The sequence below is a fragment of the Pan paniscus genome, chromosome 7 (genome assembly GCF_029289425.2).
Source record: "Pan paniscus chromosome 7, NHGRI_mPanPan1-v2.0_pri, whole genome shotgun sequence".
NCBI lineage: Eukaryota > Metazoa > Chordata > Mammalia > Primates > Hominidae > Pan > Pan paniscus.
This window is the reverse complement of record NC_073256.2, coordinates 36,216,002-36,238,121: the sequence shown is the minus strand read 5'-3', so window position 1 is coordinate 36,238,121 and position 22,120 is coordinate 36,216,002. Positions and strand designations below refer to the sequence as shown.

At 41.0% G+C, this 22,120-nt stretch overlaps 1 protein-coding gene across 4 annotated transcripts in view; it reads left to right on the top strand.

Annotated features, from left to right (window-relative positions):
* Positions 1-7,721: 7,721 nt before the first annotated feature.
* The window catches only part of MTUS1 (microtubule associated scaffold protein 1), a 111,924-nt gene continuing 97,525 nt past the window's right edge, over positions 7,722-22,120 (top strand). For all 4 annotated transcript variants that reach the window (XM_055116306.3, XM_055116304.3, XM_063607073.1 and 1 more), the window contains exons 1-2: positions 7,722-9,966; positions 19,949-20,144. In XM_055116306.3, coding sequence (XP_054972281.1) covers positions 7,876-9,966; positions 19,949-20,144 — 2,287 coding nt within the window. In that variant the 5' untranslated portion in view covers positions 7,722-7,875. The remainder of the gene's footprint in view (positions 9,967-19,948; positions 20,145-22,120) is intronic.

The window sequence follows — 22,120 nt, the reverse complement described above, 5'->3', positions numbered from 1 at the left end:
CTGTTGTCTTAGTGCCTCCAGCGAGTATCTCCCTCACTGCACCCTCGTCCTGGATCTGGTGGGCAGCTCATTCCCAAGAGAAAAAAAGAGGTTGGGCCATTCTGAGTTTGTGCAGCTAGTTCTCACTAAATTTACAAAAATCCACTAAGTCACTTCACTTCTCCTGGATGGAGTGAGTCAAAAGCCAGGAGTGTTATACAAATTAAACTCTCTCCACGTGGAAGGAATAAGCTGAAGTGGTATGGAAGCAACATTCTCTGCATTTCTAGTTATTTTCTAGATGCAAAATATGAGCTGTCTTGAGAGGAGTATTCAAAAGCATAAATTAAGAGTCCAAATATAGGGAAAGTCTGTATCTACTTTAAGAAATGGTACCGGCTGGGCATGGTGGCTCACGCCTGTAATCCCACCACTTTTGGAAGGCCGAGGTGTGTGGATCACAAGGTCAGGAGTTCAAGACCAGCCTGGCCAAGATGGTGAAACCTTGCGTCTACTAAAAACACAAAAAATTAGCTGGGCGTGGTGGTGGGCACCTGTAATCCCAGCTACTCAGGAGGCTGAGGCAGAGAATTGCTTGAACCCAGGAGGTGGAGGTTTCAGTGAGCCAAGATTGTGCCATTGCACTCCAGCCTGGGCAACAGAGCAAGACTTCGTCTCAAAAAAAAAAAAAAAAAAAAAAAGTACCATTGGATGTGAAAGCAGCCAGCCCTGACAGCCACTGTTGTTACTGATCTGGTCAACTGGACAGGTGTTTCTCAAAGTTCTTTGCCACATCTTTGCTAATCCAAGGTGGCCCATGGACCAAAAGGATTGGTATCACCAGGGAGAAGGATAGAAATGCAGAATCTCAGGCCCCATCCTTGCCTTCTGAATCAGTCAGTTGACCAACCAAAGGCCCAGTTGATTTGTGGGCACATTAAAGTCAGAGAAATACTGTTTCAGAATAAAAGGATGTAATTTCAAATTTATACTTGTTTTCTAAATTATTTAAGGTATAACTTGTATTACTTCATAGCCTTCCACCATTTTGAAATGCATTAAATCAACTCTAGTTTCCTACTGTTGATTTAAGCAACTTCATAGGAAATCGCTATGCTTTTAGGAAATTGACCACCAAGTACTCCTCTACTCGGTTCCTAGCTGGTAGACATGATTCGTTAAACTTAGTGCTTGAGGTGGCTATTAAGTTTGATGAAAGGTAGGCTGCAAGAGCAAATTTAAGAATGTAAGCTTGAATTATGAAAAATAGTAGGAAGTTGAGGCTTAGAGTAGAACTGTTAGCTACCTTGAATGGTTTTAACAGGAGGTAGAGACTTATGAATGTATTTTTTATAATACATGCTGCTGATGACATTTTGTTCAGCTGCTTAATTTTTGTTTTTATTTTGTTTTGTTTTGAGACAAAGTCTCACTCTGTCACCTGGGCTGGAGTGCAGTGGCGTGATCTTGGCTTACTGCAACCTCTGCCTCCTGAGATCCAGTGATTCTCCTGCCTCAGCCTCCTGAGTAGCTGGGATTACAGGCACTTGCCACCACATTTGGCTAATTTTTGTATTTTTAGTAGAGATGGGGTTTCACCATGTTGGCCAGGCTGGTCTCAAACTCCTGGCCTCGAGTGATCCGCCCACCTCGGCTTCCCAAAGTGTTGGTATTATAGGCCTGAGCCAATGCACCAGGCCTCAACTGCTTCGTTTTTAGTAAGATAAAATGATAGCTTAGATGTTGTGCCAATGTCATCTTTTTTGATTCAAGGGAGGTTGAAGATCAGGTAATATTTTGGGTTTTAAAGCTTACAGAGCTAAACTACTGTTGTGATTTGTGAGTTCTTAAAAACTTTTAAGAAGACTGATAATGGCTTTATGATTTGGAAGCTATAAATTATAACTGTATTTGTATTCACATCTTAAAGGACTGGCGTGCCATATATTAACATAAATGAGGAGTAAAATTAGCTTCTGTGTGGTTATAAAGTAATGAAGCCAGTTCTTATGTTTTACTTTTGGAAACATTCTTGATTTTATAGTTATAATATGGTGTTACAAGGTTAACTATATTAGGTCCAAATTATTAAGCTAGACACTGTGGGTAATAGGGAGATATAGAAGACATCTACTCTTATATAAGCCTCTAGTGAGTTTCTAGTTCAGTTGGTGAAATAAGGCACACAGCTATTGTGTAATCTGCTATTGACAACTGATTTGGCCATGTCATGCAGTTTATTTCTCAGAGGTTTCTCATTTGTAAAATGAAGTTTGAATTGGATCTTTAAAATTTCTTCTAGCATTAATATGGTAATGATAATGAATTCTATTATATGATAATAATTGTAATTAATATAATGATTCAGTTCTTTAGGTGTGTCTCTTCACATGAAGAAATAATGGAATTTTTTATCTTTGGGGAATAAACAATCACTTTTCTTAAGCTAAGATTTAGAAAGTTTTTTTTCCAAAGGCATTGGAATTATACCTCAAAGCTTATACTAGTAGTTCTTTGACCATTTCTTTCAGCACATATTTACTAATTTTTAATCCTTATAAATCCTTAGGGAAATACATATCTTGGTAACCGTTTAAGAGGAGCTGCTCTGTTACATTCCCAGCTCTTAATAAGTGGGGAATTTGTTCTCTCTGGTCCAAAATGTTCTCTGAAAAAGATCTCCTTGTTTTCCCAAATGATTCTCTTAGAAAGGAAACTTGATCATTCTGCTTTGTTCTGGAGTGTTATACAAGTGTTATACCTTTGTTCTGGTGTTATACCTTTGTTTTGGTGTTATACCTTTTTTCTGGTAGGTAGTGCTACCAAAAGAGAACTTGAGAAATTATCCCTTTGGGTGAGGATGGTTTGTTTCAAGTTTTTGTTTTGTTTTGTTTTGTTTTTCCCTCCAGCACACTCTCTCTCTTTTTATTTTTTAACTTTCTGCATCTTGTTTAATCAAAATATTTCTAAGATGGCAACTTTGAAGGCTTTACAAATAGCAACTACAGCAATATGAAGACTTTGCTTATGAGTCAGGTGAGATGAAGGCAAAGAATATATATGTGTCGAGCAAGTGGTGCAAGCTTAGGACCCATTCTTAAAGTCGGGGAGAAATAAAATAGGCAGTAAAACAAAATGGCCAACTTTTAACTCTTTTGACAAACTCCTGAGCGAAGGCTGGTCACCCCTTTTCTGTCCTTGGCTTTGTCTTCATGGTGGAGGTGGTGATGACTTAAAGCCATTGTTTTCTTTTCATGAATGGTGAGGTTGATCTTCCATCTTGCTGGAACTGATCAGCTTAACTGCAGAACCTTTTTGATATCCAAATCTCTGTACCACTAATTTTTTACTCTTGTCTGCAAAGTAGAAGAGATGTCAGTAAATTTATTTTATATAAAAACAGTCCTTAAGTATTTATAAACACATGTTTGTGGGTTTTTTTAGGCTTTTTGCCCACCAATTTGAAACTTGTTTTATTTTGTTTTGTTTTCTTTTGATAGTGATAGGGTCTCTGTCACCCAGGCTGAAGTGTGGTGGTACGATCATAGCTCACTGCAGCTGTGAACTACTGGGCCCAGGTGATCCTTTCTCCCTAGCCTTCTGAGCAGCTGGGACTACAGGCATGCACCACCCTGCTAAAAAAAAAAAAAAAAAAAAAAAAAAAAGAAATCGTAGAGGTAGGGTCCTGCTTATGTTGCCCAGGCTAGTCTTGAACTCCTGGGCTCAAATGATACTCCTGCCTCAGCCTCCCAAAGTGCTGAGATTACAGGCATGAGCCACCACACCCAACCTCTTTGTGAATTAAAAAAAAATCGTAAACCCAAGTGTACTAAAAAGTCAAGTGAAAGTTAAATGGTTGATGGCTTCTTTATTTTTCTGTTACTCTTGTAAACCACTAGCTTGTAAATCTAAAACATTTAACCTTAACTTTAGTGGCGTTTCACAACGCTTAAAAATGTTTTTATAGTATAATGACATGGGAAAATGCTTCGGAGACAATGCTGACCACAGTATATGAGTCTTAAAGCAAAACTCAGTATATAATGTATATATTTTATATTGTGTATTTTTATTTATAAATATATAAAAAGAAAGAACTTTCATATATATATAATATACATATATAGTAACATGCACATTATAAAGAATCCTGCCCCCTTTTTAAATATAGCAATTTGGCAAATGATCAGATGTCAAAGATTGTGAAGGTTTCAGTTTAGTATTATTTATAAATGAGAAAAGCTGGACCCCTTTTCTACAAGAAGTTTTTAAAAAAAATTAGCTGGGCATGCTGGCACATACCTGTAGTCACAGCTACTCAGGAGGCTGAGGTGGGAAGATCGCTTGAGCCTAGGAGGTTGAGGCTGCAGTAAGCTGTAATCACATCACTGCACTGCAGCTTGGGTGACAAAGTGAGACCTTGTCTCAAAAAAAAGAAAAATAAAAAAAGACAACTGGTAAAAACAAACATAGGACTAGTGATAAAATTATTTATCCTCTTACATACTTATTTAAAAAATAACTTTGGGGCCGGGCATGGTAGCTCATGCCTGTAATCCCAGCACTTTGGGAGGCCGAGGCGGGCGGATCACGAGGTCGGGAGATCAAGACCATGCTGGCTAACACAGTGAAACCCCGTCTCTATGAAAAATACAAAAAATGAGCCCCGCATGGTGGCGGGTGCCTGTAATCCCAGCTACTCGAGAGGCTGAGGCAGGGGAATCGCTTGAACCCGGGAGGCGGACGTTGCAGTGAGCCGAGATAGCGCCACTGCACTCCAGCCCGGGCGACAGTGCCAGACTCCGTCTCAAAATAAATAAATAAAAAATAACTTTGACATATGAGCCCTTTATTCAATTTATATGAGGTTCAAAAATCGTCTTTTATGTACTTCAGAAGAGGAAACTTGGGTAATAAAAATGCCATTAATTGAAACTAACAATTATTTACAAAGATAGTTCCCACGATCTATGCTCAGTGCGTGTTTGCAGTGCACTTTGCATATATTTGCTTATGCCACAGTCTGTTAACTGAGTATTAGCTGTTAGGGAAGCAGAAAGCTGTAGCATATTTAGTGCTTTTGGAAATTATATCCCATGCATGTAAGCCTAAAAATGAATAAATATATTTCTTGATTTAAACATTTAGCTTGGATGTATTTTATACTGGAGGATTAAAAATGTTAATTTATGTTTCATAAAAGCTTTTATTAAGGCTCTTGCCAATAAACTATTCAGTGATTTCACTAAGGAGTTATATGGTAAAAAGGGTTCACAAATTTACACTTTTCATCAGTATATAAATCACGCAGCCTTCATTTTTGGATTCAAAATCGCCTTTTGGATGTGTATGTGTGCACATGCTGTTGAAATCAACATTGCAGCCTTTCTTTATTCCATTAAAGGCTGGTATCAGGATGTTTGGCCAGAAAGACACAGAGCACTGTTAGCAAAGAAAACTGATCGTTTCAGTTTTAACATAGTTCCTATTCTGGTTTTATTCAGGCCACTGAAGTTTGAATGCAGAGAAAACGCTGCAAGATAGAAAACTGAGACCTACTCTTCATTCAGCAATTTGAATTAACACACGGAATGGCATTTTTTCCCTCCCTCATGGATATTTTTTTTTCTTTACAACAGTACTGTGACATCGGATTGACATTGAATACTAGGATTAGAAAATTAGTTCAAGTGTGTGTGTATCTGTTTGCAGTAGTAAAAAGAGTTAACAAATTTCCACTTTCCATCAGAATATAAATCACGCAGCCCTCATTTTAGGATTCACAGTGACCTGTTTGCAGTCCTAGCTTGAACATTTGGACCTTTCTTAGGCACTGCAGTTTGACCGAAAGCATAATAAAATTTAAGTTATTTCCCAAAAGTGGCCGGGCGTGGTGGCTCATGCCTGTAATCCCAGTGCTTTGGGAGGCCGAGGTGGGCAGATTACCTGAGGTCAGGAGTTCGAGACCAGCCTGGCCAGTGTGGTGAAACCCTGTCTCTACTAAAAATACTAAAATCAGCCACGCATGAAGGTGTACACCTGTAGTCCCTGCTACTCAGGAGGCTGAGGCAGGAAAATTGCCTGAAAACGGGAGGTGGAGGTTGCAGTGAGCCGAGACTGCATCACTGCACTCCAGCCTGGGTGGCAGAGCAAGACTCCATCTCAAAAAAGCAATAATAATTTATTTGCAAAAAGTTTTAGATTTAAATTCTTCCGTGGGTATTTTAAATGTTTCATTTTTAAGTGTACAATTCAGTAGTTTTCAGTATATAACATTGTGCAGCCATCATCAGTACATAGTTTTAGAACATACTCGCAAAAGAAACGTCATCCCAATTAGCAGCCACTTTAGGTTTTCTTATTCTGGACATTTCATGTCAATAGTGTCATATAGTATGTAGACTTTCATGACTGGCTTCTTTCATTTGATATAATATTTCAAGTGTAATATTATATCCGTGTTGTACCATGTGTCAATATTGCATTCCTTTCTATTGCTGAGGAATATTTTGTCAAATGCATAAGAGCACATTTTGCTTTCTGCTCTTCAGTTGATGGACATGTGGGTTTCTACTTTATGACTATTATGAATAGTGCTTCTATTAAGAATCATGTACATTTGTGTGCAAGTTCCCATGTTGACATATGTTTTCATTTTCTTCAGTAGATTCTTAGGAGTAGAATTGCTGGGGCATGTGGTACTTAAGTCTTCTTCGGCCACCATAACAAATTATCATACACCGGATGGCTTAAACAACAAAAACTTATTTTCTCACAGTTTTGGAGGCTGGAAAGTTCAAGATTAAGGTTCTTTTCAGGGTTTGGTTTTTGGTGAGAGCTCTCCGACTCTTCTCAGCGTACCCTAATTTGGTAGAGAGAGGGGATGAACCAAGAGTGGGAGAGCATTCTGGTGTCACTTTCCCTTCTTCTAAGGGCACCAGCTCTGTTGGATCAGCACTCCACCCTTATGACTGCATTTAACCTTAATCACCTCCTTAAAGGCTCTGTCTCCAACATAGTTACATAAGGGGGGGGGGGGGTTGGGCTTGACATATGAATTGGAGAGGGGGTGGGGAACAGTTTAGTGCATAACATAAGGTAACTCACGTTTCAAGGGACTTCCAACAGGGTACCACTTGAGCCTTTAAGAATTTTTTTTTCCTTTCAATTTGGAAATAGCATATGTTTAAGATAGGAATAAAAACAAAGGAGAAATGTGAGTTCTTGATTGATCTTCAGCTGATTTGCTGGGCTTTCATGGCCTGTCTGATAATCACTCTGCATGGAAATAATAGGGGGGCCCTTCTGAGAATGAAAGGGACATGTTTACTAATCATCCTGGGACAACAGACATACTTTGGGACTATCATAAGCAAATTTGGGTGAATTGTCACTCTGTCAGCCAACAAGAAGAAAAAACTATTGCCAGATTTAGCTCCTTCTCTCTTTGACAAGTCCCTGGGAGTGGGGGAGAGGCACATCAGTTATAAAGTCAGGGACAGGGTTAACGAGCAATGACCCCATCTTCCATTTTGCCCCATTTGCTATTCCCTCAAATTAAAAAAGTGTCTTGAAAAGTGGTGATAGATTGCCTAATTATATCTCAGTTACCCACATCAATAGTTGTGGGGTCTAAATGTGAACATAAAGTGATTGAAACTAATCACTTAGTGATTGAAACCAAGGGGTGGCCTGTTAATTTTTCATATAGTTACTTGAGTTAAACATTTTATTTCTTCCAGGGAACAACAAAGCATTTAATCTTCAGAGCATCTTAGACTGAAAACCTTTCAACTGTGCTGAAAAACCTAGAAGACAGACCATTTTGCCCACCCTCTCATTTAAAAGGAATTGAAGAAGAAATAAAATGGCAGAGGTTTAAGGTTACTATTCAGGATGACTGATGATAATTCAGATGATAAAATCGAAGATGAATTGCAAACCTTCTTTACCAGTGATAAAGATGGAAATACACATGCATACAACCCGAAATCACCACCTACACAAAACTCTTCAGCCAGCAGTGTGAATTGGAATTCTGCCATCCCAGATGACATGGTGGTTGATTATGAAACTGACCCTGCTGTGGTTACTGGTGAAAATATTTCTTTAAGCCTTCAGGGTGTTGAAGTATTTGGTCATGAAAAGTCTTCTAGTGGTTTCATTAGTAAGCAGGTGTTAGATATGCATAAAGATTCCATTTGTCAGTCTCCTGCACTTGTAGGTACTGAGAAGCCCAAATATCTGCAACACAGTTGTCATTCCCTAGAAGCAGTTGAGGGCCAGAGTGTTGAGCCATCTTTGCCTTTTGTGTGGAAGCCTAATGACAATTTGAACTGTACAGGCTACTCTGATGCCTTGGAGCTAAACCAAACATTTGACATGACAGTGGATAAAGTTAACTGCACCTTTATATCACATCATGCCATCGGAAAGAGTCAGTCCTTCCATACTGCTGGAAGCCTGCCACCAACTGGTAGGAGGAGTGGAAGTACATCTTCTTTATCCTATTCCACTTGGACATCTTCCCATTCTGATAAGACGCATGCAAGAGAAACTACTTATGATAGAGAAAGCTTTGAAAACCCTCAAGTCACACCATCAGAAGCCCAAGACACGACTTACACAGCATTTTCTGATGTGGTGATGCAAAGTGAGGTTTTTGTTTCAGATATTGGAAATCAGTGTGCATGTTCTTCAGGAAAGGTCACCAGTGAGTACACAGATGGATCACAACAAAGACTAGTTGGAGAAAAAGAGACACAAGCACTAACACCAGTTTCTGATGGCATGGAAGTCCCCAATGATTCTGCATTACAAGAGTTCTTTTGTTTATCCCATGATGAATCCAATAGCGAACCACATTCACAGAGCTCATACAGGCACAAGGAAGTGGGCCAAAATCTGAGAGAGACAGTGTCCTATTGTCTTATGGATGATGAATGCCCTTTAATGGTGCCAGGTTTTGATAAAAGCGAAGCTCAAGTGCTGAACCCAGAGCATAAAGTCACTGAGACTGAAGACACACAAATGGTCTCCAAAGGAAAGGATTTGGGAACCCAAAATCATACCTCAGCATTGATTCTAAGTAGCCCGCCAGGACAAAAGGTGGGCTCGTCATTTGGACTGACTTGGGATGCAAATGATATGGTCATTAGCACAGACAAAACGATGTGCATGTCAACACCAGTCCTAGAACCCACAAAAGTAACCTTTTCTGTTTCACCGATTGAAGCAACGGAGAAATGTAAGAAAGTGGAGAAGGGTAATCGAGGGCTTAAAAACATACCAAACTCGAAGGAGGCACCTGTGAACCTGTGTAAACCTAGTTTAGGAAAATCAACAATCAAAACGAATACCCCAATAGGCTGCAAAGTTAGAAAAACTGAAATTATAAGTTACCCAAGACCAAACTTCAAGAATGTCAAAGCAAAAGTTATGTCTAGACCAGTGCTGCAGCCCAAAGATGCTGCTTTATCAAAGGTCACGCCCAGACCTCAGCTGACCAGTGCCTCATCACCCTCATCAGTGATTTCAAGACAACAAACAGTCTTGAGCAGAACACCAAGATCTGACTTGAATGCAGACAAAAAAGCAGAAATTCTAATTAACAAGACGCATAAGCAGCAGTTTAATAAACTCATTACTAGCCAGGCTGTGCATGTTACAACTCATTCTAAAAATGCTTCACACAGGGTTCCAAGAACAACATCTGCCGTGAAATCGAATCAGGAAGATGTTGACAAAGCCAGTTCTTCTAACTCAGCATGCGAGACCAGGTCCGTTTCTGCGTTGTTTCAGAAGATCAAAGGCATACTCCCTGTTAGAATGGAAAGTGCAGAATGTTTGGAAATGACCTATGTTCCCAACATTGATAGGATTAGCCCTGAAAAGAAGGGTGAAAAAGAAAATGGGACATCTATGGAAAAACAAGAGCTGAAACAAGAGATTATGAATGAGACTTTTGAATATGGTTCTCTGTTTTTGGTAAGTAATATATATATATATTTTGCATGCTTCAGAGAACTGTGGAGAAAACTGAGATGTGTTAGCATTTAGTTATCTATTAGTCAGTAATATTGCAGAACCAGGTGGGCAGATTTACATTTAGTTGTTAATTCATTGTCTTGTCAGTACTGGGGTGTTAATAGGTTTCAATACAACAAAACTGCATATGGAAAAAAAAAATGCTCAATTTCAGTATTTTGTATCAAGTATCACCATTCCTTTTAATAGTGTGCTGAAAAAATGAAGTTACTTTAATATTTTAGTATAATTAGTAGTTTAAGTGCCTGATACAATCAGGTTATATTTTATTTTTCTGAAAAAGTTGGGTTGTCAACTTTAAAATGTATTGGACAGCATTTAAGAAAGGGCTTGGGAGTGCTGGTAAACATGTCAACATAAAAATAACTCCTGGACTCTTGTGGAGGAGGCAGCTCTGGGAGGTAGAGCCCTCTTGTATGAGCAAGAGTGTTCTTGATTTTTCCTCTGACCGGCTAATAATGATTTTTGGCAAGTAATTTTTCGAGACCCAAAGATGAAAGGATTGGACCTAGTGGATGTGTGAAGCCTCTTGCAGCCTTAATATATTAATTCCTGGTATATAAAATAAAATATCTTTTACTTATGTATAGTGAAAAACCAGTATGTTTTCCATAGCACCTGTCTAAAATATTTGGGGGGGACCTAGAGAGTGCTGTTTAAAGAATAAAGAATTCACATGCAGTGTAAAGGTGATTTTCCTTTAAACATGCATGTATTTTTGAGAATAGTGTGTAGAAATTGGTTTTCTGGGTTTTAAAAACATTGGACAGGCCACTGTTGGTCGTTGGGCATGTGTCCTCAGCCCTATTTTTGGCAGTGGGGACTTAGGTGTATTTTCAGCCCCAGACAGGCTGTCCTTGGGTGCCTGTCCTCTGGGCCAGGAAGGGAGCTAAGTGCCAGCGGAGAAAGGCAGGTGTGACACAGACAGCCTGTCCCTTGGAGGGCTCGTGGCAAGAGGAATGAAGCACATAGAATAGCAAGTGCAGAAGGGCTGACTTAGGTGTGTCTTCAGGGTGCATGGGGGCCACAAGGGAGGGAATTGTCAGGTCCGTTTAGAAGACAAGGTTAGGAAAGACTGAAGATATTCTTGATTCTCTAAAACATCAGTTTAGACATGTTTGGGCTTTAACAACCAGTCTTCTCTATTTGGAAGAAGGGTACAGCACAGTGATTTCTAAACTAATGAGTTCATCCATTGATTCAAAACTCAGATTTAGTTTTTAAGTTATCTTGAAGTCAAACTTAGAAAACTGATATCATTTATAATTTTAATTTTTTTTGCAAAATTAAATTACAACATACTCTTAATTCTAATCAACATTCTTAGTTTGGCATTTATAGATATACATAGAAACACGATGTTTATTCTCTTGATTTATGGGAGACTTTTTTTGGTGTGTCAGTCCCCAGCTACCAAAAACTCTATCATAAAGTTTTTTTTTTTTTTTAATGACATTTGTCTTGAATTTAAATTGGTTGTGTAATTTTGAAACTAAAAGATTTCCTGATTTGTGCATTGAGTCTTAGGGTTATGTTGCCCCTGTGCAGCTTGAAAACCTGTTTTTCAGGCTCCCGATGTGGTACTGAGGTAAGGATAGAATCATCAGGTTGAAATGGATCCTAGTACGTCTTGGAGAAACAGCACTTTTCGCCTTAGGAATCTGGCTGTTAGGATTCATAATTAGATATGAAATACTTTGTAAGTCTTGAAAGATTGTCCCATATTCGCATATGCTTATCAACTGGCATAAGGGACTCTTTTTTCTTTTTTGCTTTCTTTTTTTTTTTTTTTTTTTTAAGGCAGAGTCTTGTTCTTGCTCTTTCGCCAGGCTGGAGTGCAGTGGCAAGATCTCGGCTCACTGCAACCTCCGCCTCCCAGGTTCAAGCAATTCTCCTGCCTCAGCCTCCCAGGTAGCTGGGACTACAGGCGTGCACCACCACATCCAGCTAATTTTTGTATTTTTAGTAGAGACGAGGTTTCACCATATTGTCCAGGATGGTCTTGATCTCTTGACCTCATGATCCACCTGCCTCGGCCTCCCAAAGTGCTGGGAATACAGGCGTGAGCCACTGCCCCCGGCCTCCTCTTTTTTCACGATCATGTCTGAAGCACAGTGCTCTCTAATTTTGCTAGTTTACCTCTTGCATATTTCCATGTCTCTGGGAAGGAGGACTGGAAAGTGTCTGGGCAGACCCTCACAGGCCACTGGCTTTGCACTTACTGTAGAGAGCTGAATGAATTTGCTGCGTGTTTTCCTGAAACATGAATGTCTGTTGGTCACTTCAGCAGCACTCAAAGGCTCTTACTGCCCTGGATTGATGAAGAGACCATGCTGGAGGGATGTTAATTTTCTTTTTCTTTGAGATGGAGTCTCCTCTCTCACCCAGGATGGAGTGCAGTGGCGCGATCTCAGCTCACTGCAACCTCTGCCTCCCAGGTTCACGCATTTCTCCCAAGTAGCTGGGACTACAGGTGCACATGCCTGGCTAATTTTTTGTATTTTTATTAGAGATGGGGTTTCACCATGTTGGCCAGGCTGGTCTCGAACTCCTGACCTCAAGTGATCCGCCCACATTGGCCTCCCAAAGTGCTGGGATTACAGGCGTGAGCCATCGCGCCCGGTCGGATGTTAATTTTTACTGTTGCTTTGTTGGCCTTGGCCTGCCTTAGGCCTTGAGTTTACTGAATCCCTAGGCTGCCTGCAACTTCACAGCTCATTGGTGGTCAGGGTGTATCTGAATCTTTAGAAAAGTTCTTATTTGGAAGAAGGAACTTGATTTTTATTTGAAACGGGGCTAGATGTAGCTCCTCACAACAGAGGTTATGTGTTCATGATAGTGTGTGAGATAAAGGGAGTGGAGACTTAACCTAAAAGGAAAGGAATTGATATTTATTCAGTGCTTGCTCTGGGTCAGGCACTTTGCTCAGGTGCCTTAGTTATATTATGCCATTTAATGGGCCCTGTAACGCTCAGGTGCTTTCCATACCTTGTTATTTACTCTTCCCAATAACAACAGGGCAATTGTTGTCGACATTTTAATACTTCAGCGAGGTCACTTAAAACTCACACAGCTGGTAAATAGTAAAATTGGGATTCACACTCAGAGCCCTCACTTGAATCCTGGCCTTTTCTGCTGCAAACACCATACGGTTTCAAAATTTTTGGAATGTTGGCTCTGAAAGGCAAAACAAGTGATTTGCTGAAGATTCACTTTTGTAAATTGATGAGAAGTTTGCCTTACTTTTTAAAAGAAGGTTTTCTCTGGGAGGTTAACTTTTGGGTTACTTTTTAAAAGAAGATTTTTCTCTGGGAGATGAATTTAGCCAGCTTTAATTTAACCTAGCCAGAGACAGAAGATCTTTGTTAGTTTGTGTACAGTCTCTTGCTTTTCTTGGCCAATTCTGTATTGTTCTCCAGTGCCAAAACATGACCTCCAGCTGTTCTCATGGGTGATTGGCCTGCTAAGTTATTGTTGAATTCACCTAATGTATGAATTCGACTGCCATCGGCATTGGGCTTTATGTATATCTATCGGAAATTAACACTTGTGATTTATTAAAGAAAGAAGAGTGATGACAGGGAACATGCTGCTTTACAAGCATGGATTTTAGAGTAGTTTCAAATTGTAGCTCCACCATTTACTGGGCAAAGTGACCTCAGGCAGGTTACTAAGTCTCTATTGGGCTCAGTTGTTCTTTGTGTCAAAAAAAGGGTCAAACTCTGTAATATATTTGCAGAGATTTATTCTGAGCCAAACGTGAGTGACCAGTGGCCCATGACACAGCCCTTAGGAGATCCTGAGAAGATGGGCCTAAGGTGATCGAGGTACAGCTTGCTTTTACACATTTTAGGGAGACATAAGACGTCAATCAGTACATGTAAGGTATACAGTGGTTCTGTCTAGAAAGGAGAGACAACTGGAAGTGGAGGCAGCTTCCAGGTCACAGGCAGATTTAAAGATATTCTTTCTTTTTCTTTTTCTTTCTTTTTTTTTTTTTTTTTTTTGAGACAGATTCTCTGTTGCCCAGGCTGGGGGTGCAGTGATGTGATCTCTCGGCTCACTGCAGCCTCTGCCTCCCGGGTTCAAGTGATTCTCTTGCCTCAGCCTTTTGAGTAGCTGGGATTACAGGTGAGGACCACCACACCCAGCTAATTTTTTTGTATTTTTAGTAGAGACTGGCTTTCCTCATGTTGGCCAGGCCGGTCTCGAACTCCTGGCCTCATGTGATCTGCCCACCTCGGCTTCTCAAAGTGCTGGGATTACAGGTTTGAGCCACCACCCCCAGCCTAAAGATTTTCTAATTGGCAGTTGGTTCAAAGAGTTAAAGACCTGGAATCAACAAAAAGGAATGTCTGGGTTAAGATAAGGAGCTGTGGAAACCAAGGTTTTATCATACAGATGAAACCTTCAGGTAGCTGGCTTCAGGGGGAGTTGATTGTAAATGTTTCTTATCAGACTTAAAAGAGTCTGTTCTATCAGTCTTAAGGTCTTTGTTGATGTTAATGCTGGTCAGCTGTGCCTGAATTCCAACCCTTCGGAGAATATAATTATGTCTGACTCCCCCTTCCTTTCATATCCTGAACTAGTTTTTCAGGTTAACTTTGGAATGCCCTTGGCCGAGAGAAGTGGTCCCTTCAGATGGTTGGGGGGCTTAGAATTTTATTTTTGCTTTACATTAATGTAAAGGGAGAATTGCAAATTGTAGTTTGGTGTTGGAATTCACACTGTGAGTAAGGCTCAGACTCCCATTTCCTCTATGTAGAATAGAAACATTTATTGGGTGCATACTATGTATTATACATATGGTGATGATTGTTAGGATGTAGGGAAAAAAGAGACCCTGTCTGAGTGCCTAGTGCAGTGGGTAATACTGTTGCAGGAGTTTTTCTCAATGCATTTGTAAAACTTGCGATGGGGGTGCCCCATTTATTCAGCCCGCCATGCTCAACCTCTTGCGGGCAGGAGTGTGTGGGCAAGTCAGTACAGGATCCAGCCAGCCACTTTGAGCACCGGCAGGAGCATGCTGTGTGCAGGCCCCGCAGTGGTGCCCAGGTGGTGGTGTCTGTGACCCTAAAGCCCCAGAGGGCATGCTACAGTGCTCTCTTGGCTCCACCATCCATGGACAGCGGTGTGTCATCAGCTCAGTGGGCCCTTTGCCTCATTGTGTGGGGCAGCTGCCCTCCAGTAATGAGGGCAAAGGGTCAGTGTGATAACCTTTTTTGGGTACCCAAAGTTGGTGGGTCCCAAGCTCTTGTCCACTGTCCAAGAAGAATTGGGTCACATGGACACCTGAAGGATGGTGGAGGCAGATAATTTTATTTAGCAATGAAAGTGGCTCTCAGCAGAGAGGGTAGCTGAAGACGGGACAGGACGGGCAGATAATCTTCCCTAAAGTCTGGCTATCTACACTTGGCTCTTCTCCAAAGCTAAGCCATCTCTCCTCCAAAGTCCGGCTGTCTGTCTGCCATCCAAGTACTAACCAGGCCTGACCCTGCTTAGCTTCAAAGATCAGGCGAGATTGGGTGTGTTCAGGGTGAAATGACAGTAGACTCAGCTGTCCTCTGAAGTCTCCAGTTGATATGATTTGGCTGTGTCCCCACCCAAATCTCGTATTGAGTTCCCACATGTTGTGGGAAGGACCCAGTGGGAGGGAATTGAATAATGGAGGGGCAGGTCTTTCCCATGCTGTTCTCATAATAGTGATTAAGTCTCACAATATCTGATGGTTATTATAAGGGAGAGTTTTCTTGCATGAGCTCTCTTTGCCTGCTGCCATCCATGTAAGACATGTCTTGCTCCTCCTTGCCCTCTGCCATGATTGTGAGGCTTCCCCAGCCACGTAGAACTCTTAAGTCCAATTAAACCTCTTTCTTTTGTAAGTTGCCCAGTCTCATGTACGTCTTTATCAGCAGCATAAAAATGGACTAATACATCAGTCAAGCCGTTTGTCTCCTCTACCAAGTGAGTCTGGGGTCTTTACAGGAATGGGATGTGGGGGGCAAGGCAGGCCATAGGTAGTTTTGGAAAAGGCAACTCTCAATTGGTAAAAAGTCATTATTCAGAAAGAACTAATTAGGAGAGAGTGGGCAAACAGGTTTAGAAGTTCTCACTTTAGGCTGTGGGTTTCAGGGTTTTTGCCTTGAAGGTGGGGTTTTGGTGGGGAACTGCCCCCGTCTGCCTAGAATTTCTCTGCTTCCTGCCTCTACCAATACAGTAAACAGGCAAAGGTATGTTGATTGCTCAGTTGGGAGTGTGAGTAGACTGCTGTGCTGCAGGAGGGGGAACAAGATGTGGTGGTGGGCAGAGTTGTCAAGGAAGGCTTATAGGGGACATCACATGTTGTCACTAGCTGGAATTTGAAGGGCAAGTATTCTGGGTAGAGTACAAAGCTGAAGAAATATGAGAAGATTTTCTAATTTAGGGGACTCTAGGTGGTAGGTGTGGTGGGAGCTGGGAGTATGGAACCCTGAGCAGTAGGGAATAAGGTGAAGAGGATGGCAGGGGCTTCCATATGCAAAAGGATTGCTGGGCCTTGTGAAGAAGATGTTATCTGGAAGACAGACAGAAGGTGTCTAACCCTATTCGAGTTTGAGAGAGATTGCCCTAGCAGGCAGATAAAAGATGAATTGAAAGCTGGAGAGACCAGAAAGATCCTGAGGACATGGTTTCAGTAATCTTGCTGAGAAATGACAGCAGATGGAAAAGAGAAACAGCTTTCATTGTTGAAGTTGGGTGCCTGGGTATGTTGTGGTGAATACAGGAAGAGATAAGTTTTGAGATAGATAGGAAAGTAAGTTTAATTTTAGAAAATGCTTCATATTCTTGTTCTTTAAAATGGGGTACAATAAACCTAGCAACTTCACAGGATTATTATGAGGGTTAAGTGAATTGATACATATACTTAGAATTTAGAATAGTATTCTATAAGGGCTATATGTTAGTAAGTTAAGTAGAGTCATATGGTTTGGCTGTGTCCCCACCCAAATCTCATCTTGAATTGTAGCTCCTGTAATTCCCACATATTGTGGGAGGGACCTGGTGGGTGATAATTGCATCATGGGGGTGGTTTCCCCCATACTGTTCTTGTGGTAGTGAGTAAGTCTCATGAGATCTGATGGTTTTATAAGGGGAAACTGCTTTCACTTGGCTTTTATTCTCTCTTGTCTGCTGCCTTGTAAGATGAACCTTTCACCTTCTGCCATGATTGTGAAGCCTCCCTAGCCATGTGGAACTATGAGCCCATTAAACTGCTTTTTCTTTATAAATTACCCAGTCTCAGGTGTGACTTTATCCGCGTTGTGAAAATGGACTAATACGTGGAGGTGCTTGAAGGATGCTGCTTTGGGATGTATAGAAAGAAGTTAGGTATATGGGAGACTCAGGAGAGAGTACTGGTTGAACGTGTGGATTTGGATGTACCAGTGTACACGTGGCAATTGAAACAGCAGCCAAGATCATGTAGGAAGAGTACATGGTGAGCAAAGAGAACAGGGCCAAGGCTAGGTCTTCATGAAGACTAGCTGTATTAGTCTGTTCTCACATTGCTATATAAAGAACTACCTGAGACTGGATAATTTATAAAGAAAAGAGGTTTAATTGACTCACAGTTCCACAGGCTGTACAGGAAGCAAGGCTTCAGAAGCCTCAGGAAACTTACAGTCCAGGCTCAAAGGCAAAGGAGAAGTAGACATGTCTTGTATGACTGGAGGAGGAGGAAGAGAGTGAGGGGGCAGGTGACACATCCTTTTAAACAACGAGATCTTGTAAGAACTCACCATCATAAGAACAGCAAGGGGGAAGTCTGCTTCTATGATCCAGTTACCTCCCACCAGGCCCCTCCTACAGCACTGGGGATTACAATTCGATGTGAGATTTGGGTGGGGACACAGATCCAAATTATATCACTAGCTTCCAAAGGTACAGAAGAATAGGACCCAGAAAAGGAATGACCGGACAGGTAGAAGGAAAACCAGGAAAGAGCTTTGTCAGGAAACCAGAGAATGGACTTATTAACGTTGGATGTGTAGAGAGAGCCCCCAGGGGAAAGATTGAAAACTAGCTTGAATTTAACTTGTGACACTGGCGATCTTGAGTACACTCTCACTAATGGGTACAAAGGCAGAATATGGTGAATTAAAGAGTAAGCTGTGAAGAGTTTTAATTGTTCCATAGTAAAAATGAAAATTGAATACAGTCAGCCCTCTGTATCTGTGGGCTCCACATCTGTGGATTGAGCCAAATTTGGACTGAAAATATTCAGAAAAAAAATCTGCAATGTTTCAAAAAGCAAAACTTGAACTTACTACATGCTGAATACTATGTTGAATCCACCTGAAACAAGTAATAGGTAGACGTTGTAAGTAACGAACGTGGAGATGATTTACAGTATATGGGAGGATGCGCGTAGGTTATATGCAAACCCTACACCATTTCATATAAGAGATTTGAGTGTCCATGGATTTTGATATCTGCCAGGGTCCTGGAACTAATCATTTTTGATACCGAGGGACAACTGTACACGTTCACTTAGAAATTGTTCCTTTCATGTAGCTAATACCACAAGGAAGTGGTATGGGGAAGGTATGATCTGGATTAAAATTTTGTTAATGAAAAAAGCCAAACTCTAAAACATTTGAAGAGACTTATTCTGACCCAAATATGAGGACCATGGCTGATGACACATCCTCAAGAGGTCCTGAGAACATGTGCCTAGGTGTTTGGGTTACAGCTTAATTTCATCCATTTTAGGGAGACAAAGGACATCAGTCAATATATTTGAGATACACGTTAGTTTGGTCTGGGAAGATGAGACATCTTGAAGTAGGGACTTACAGATCATAGGTGCATTCAAAGATTTACTGATTGGCAGTTTGTTGAAAGAATTAAGTTATTGGCTCAAGCCTGTAATCCCAGCCCTTTGGGGGGCCGAGGCGGCAGATCACGAAGTGTGGAGTTTGAGACCAGCCTGACCAACGTGGTGAAACCTCATCTCTACTAAAAATACAAAAAATACAAAAAAAAAAAAAAAAAAATAGAAAACATGGTGAAACCCCATCTCTACTAAAAATAAAATGCCAAAAAAAAAATACAAAACTTAGCTACAAAAATATAAAAATTAGCCATCTCTACTAAAAGTAAAAAGATTGATGGTGGTGTGCACCCGTAATCCCAGCTACTCAGGAGGCTGAGGCAGGAGAATCACTTGAACCCGGGAGGCAGAGGTTGCGTTGAGCTGGGATCATGCCACTACACTCCAGCCTGGGCGATAGAGGAGACTCCATGTCAAAAAACAAAAGAAGTTATTATCTAAAGACCTGGAATCAATAAAAAGGAGTGTCTCGGTTAAGATAAGGGGCTGTGGAGACCAAGGTTCTTATTACGTAGATGAAATCTCATACCGGGCCGCCTTCAGAGGCAATAGATGGCAAATATTACCAATTTAGACTTTTAAAAGGTGCTAGACTCTCAGCTAATTTCTTTGGGACCAAAGATCTGGGAAGGGAAGAAGATTCTCTACAGAATGTAAATTTGCCCCTACAAGAGACAGCTTTGCAGGGCCATTTCAAAATGTGTTAAAGAAAAATATTTTGGGGTAAAATACTTCAATTTCCTTCAGGGCTTGTTGTCTGTCATGTGATGCTATACTAGAGTCAGGTTGGAATTTAGTGTCTTTTTGCTATAAAGAGTCTGTTTTGTCTGACTTAAGGTTTCTGTTTTAATGTTAATTCTGGTCAGTTGTGCCTGAATTCTAAAGGGAGGAGAGTATAATGAGGCATGTCTGACCTCTTTGCCATCATGGCCTGAACTTGTTTTTTAGGTTTCTTTGGAATTGCCTTGGCCTAGAGGAGGGGCCCATTCAGTCAGTTGGGGGGCTTAGAATTTTAGTTTTGGTTTACAGTCTTAACTGTTATTTTCACAGGGCTCTGCTTCAAAAACAACGACCACCTCAGGTAGGAATATATCCAAGCCTGACTCCTGCGGTTTGAGGCAAATAGCTGCTCCAAAAGCTAAAGTGGGGCCCCCTGTTTCCTGTTTGAGGCGGAACAGTGACAATAGAAATCCCAGTGCTGATCGAGCCGTATCTCCTCAGAGGATCAGGCGTGTGTCCAGTTCTGGTAAGAATAAAATAGTTCAATAGTTTATGAGTTAATTGAATGTAAAATTTGACAGTCATGATTATAGATCTAATGCCTTCTGTCACTAAAGCAGTTATTAGCCTTTTGTGGATCAGCATCCTGAGCACAGGAGGTAGAAAAAGAAGATGACAACTTATATCCCTTATCTTTGAGCAAGGCAAAGGCTAGTTGAGGAGAGAGGTATAGGTGTATAAACCATCTTATAAGCTATTCAGAAGGATGTGTACATAAATATACAATTGGGTGGCTGATGTAAATTTGAATCATTTCATTAAGTTTTTTCAAATGGTTAAGTGCTTAACAATGCTGAAGTGTTGTACGGTAGGTCCCTAGTGTGCCCTCAATACATGTGAAGAGATTAATTTTTTTTTTAATTTTACTGAAAGATGTATGATAGATTTAGGAGGGATATGAGGGTGACTAAAAAGTTAAATTTTTCTAATGTGAACTTTTATTTATGTTGGCTTGTATCTTACAATTTGTAATTTTAAAGTCGTGTTAGGCCAATGAAATGTGAGCGCCTCAAGAATAGCTATTAAGTATCATACTAAATTTGGCGGATGTACAGATTTGTGTTACAAAGAAATGGAAAAGTCAGCCCTGTGTCACGGGGATGAAAAGCCTGCTAGCCATTCCAGTTGACTGAGAACATCTTGCAAAGAACACACCTTACTTCTGCCGGTACAGCCTTGGGCAAATTAAAGTCATGTCAAATCAATTTAGTAGTAAGTTCCCTTATACAAATAGTTATGTGTCCACACATGTGAGAATGTTTTATGGAAACTAATGAAAGCGAGCAAATCCCAGAAGATCTCTGTACCTCTCTACAATTTAGTATTTGTAGGTTTCATTTTTCAGCCCTACCATGAAGCCTCAAGTGTGAAAGCCTGTAATGCTCAGAAATGTTTTACGGGCTGTTTATTTAGATTCAGGCCTAGTGTCAAGGTCAAGGAGACATGACCACAGAGGCGTGAGTGGAGGAAGAGTGCAGCACATGGCTCCATCCCCAGAGGATCTGGGTGGAAATAGGAATTCATTAGCTTGGAGTGTTCATCATTTGGGAGAAAAACAGAGGCCAAAAGCCATTGGGAGAAAGAGTGATTCTTATTTGGGATATTGCCACACCTGGGGAGTCAAGGCATGAGTGAGATGAAAGCTCTAGTCCTGGCTGGGTGTGGTGGTTTATGCCTGAAATCCCAGTGCTTTAGGAAGCCAAAGTGGGCCAGGAGTTCAGGACCAGCCTGGGCAACATAGCAAGACACTATCTCTAAAAAAAAAAACAACAACAAAAAAACAGCTGGGCATGAGGGCATGATGGTGTGCCCTTGTAGGGGCTCCTCAGCTATTCAGGAGGCTGAGGCAGGAAGATCACTTGAGCCCGGAAGTTCAAAGCTGCAGTGAGCTATGATCATGCCACTGTACTCCAACCTGGGCAGCAGAGCAAAACCCTGTCCCTTGGTGGCGAAGAAAAAGCTCTGGTCCTTACCGTAGTTGTCCAGTAAGGCTCATGGTGTTTGCAGAGAATGGGAAGCTCCCTTCCTCCTCTGTGAGGAACACCTGTAGCTTGGTGGCATTGGAGTGTGGCCCCTGGCCTGCAGTTAGGAGCCCTGTGTTTTAGTTCAACTCTGGCCCCAATACTCTGCCTGAGCAAGTCTTTTACTCTCCCCGGGCTTCATCTTCACATCTTGAAAGTGTAAGTGTCTGAGAATCTAAGACCCTGTCAGCTTTTACAGCCCTTACCTTTCTAGGGATAATTTGGAGCTCACCTAATTTTCTGAGTAACTGCTGTTACTGGTATGATTCTGTGAATTTCGTGGTGCTTGAATCCCAGAAAATCTAACTGCACATACTTTTAAGAAATGAGGCCAGTACCCAGGATATATTGAAAAAGATAGAATCCTTTTATGTAGGTGATCAGTCCCACCCAGCGGGGAAGCAGTTGTTAAGTCCTTTTA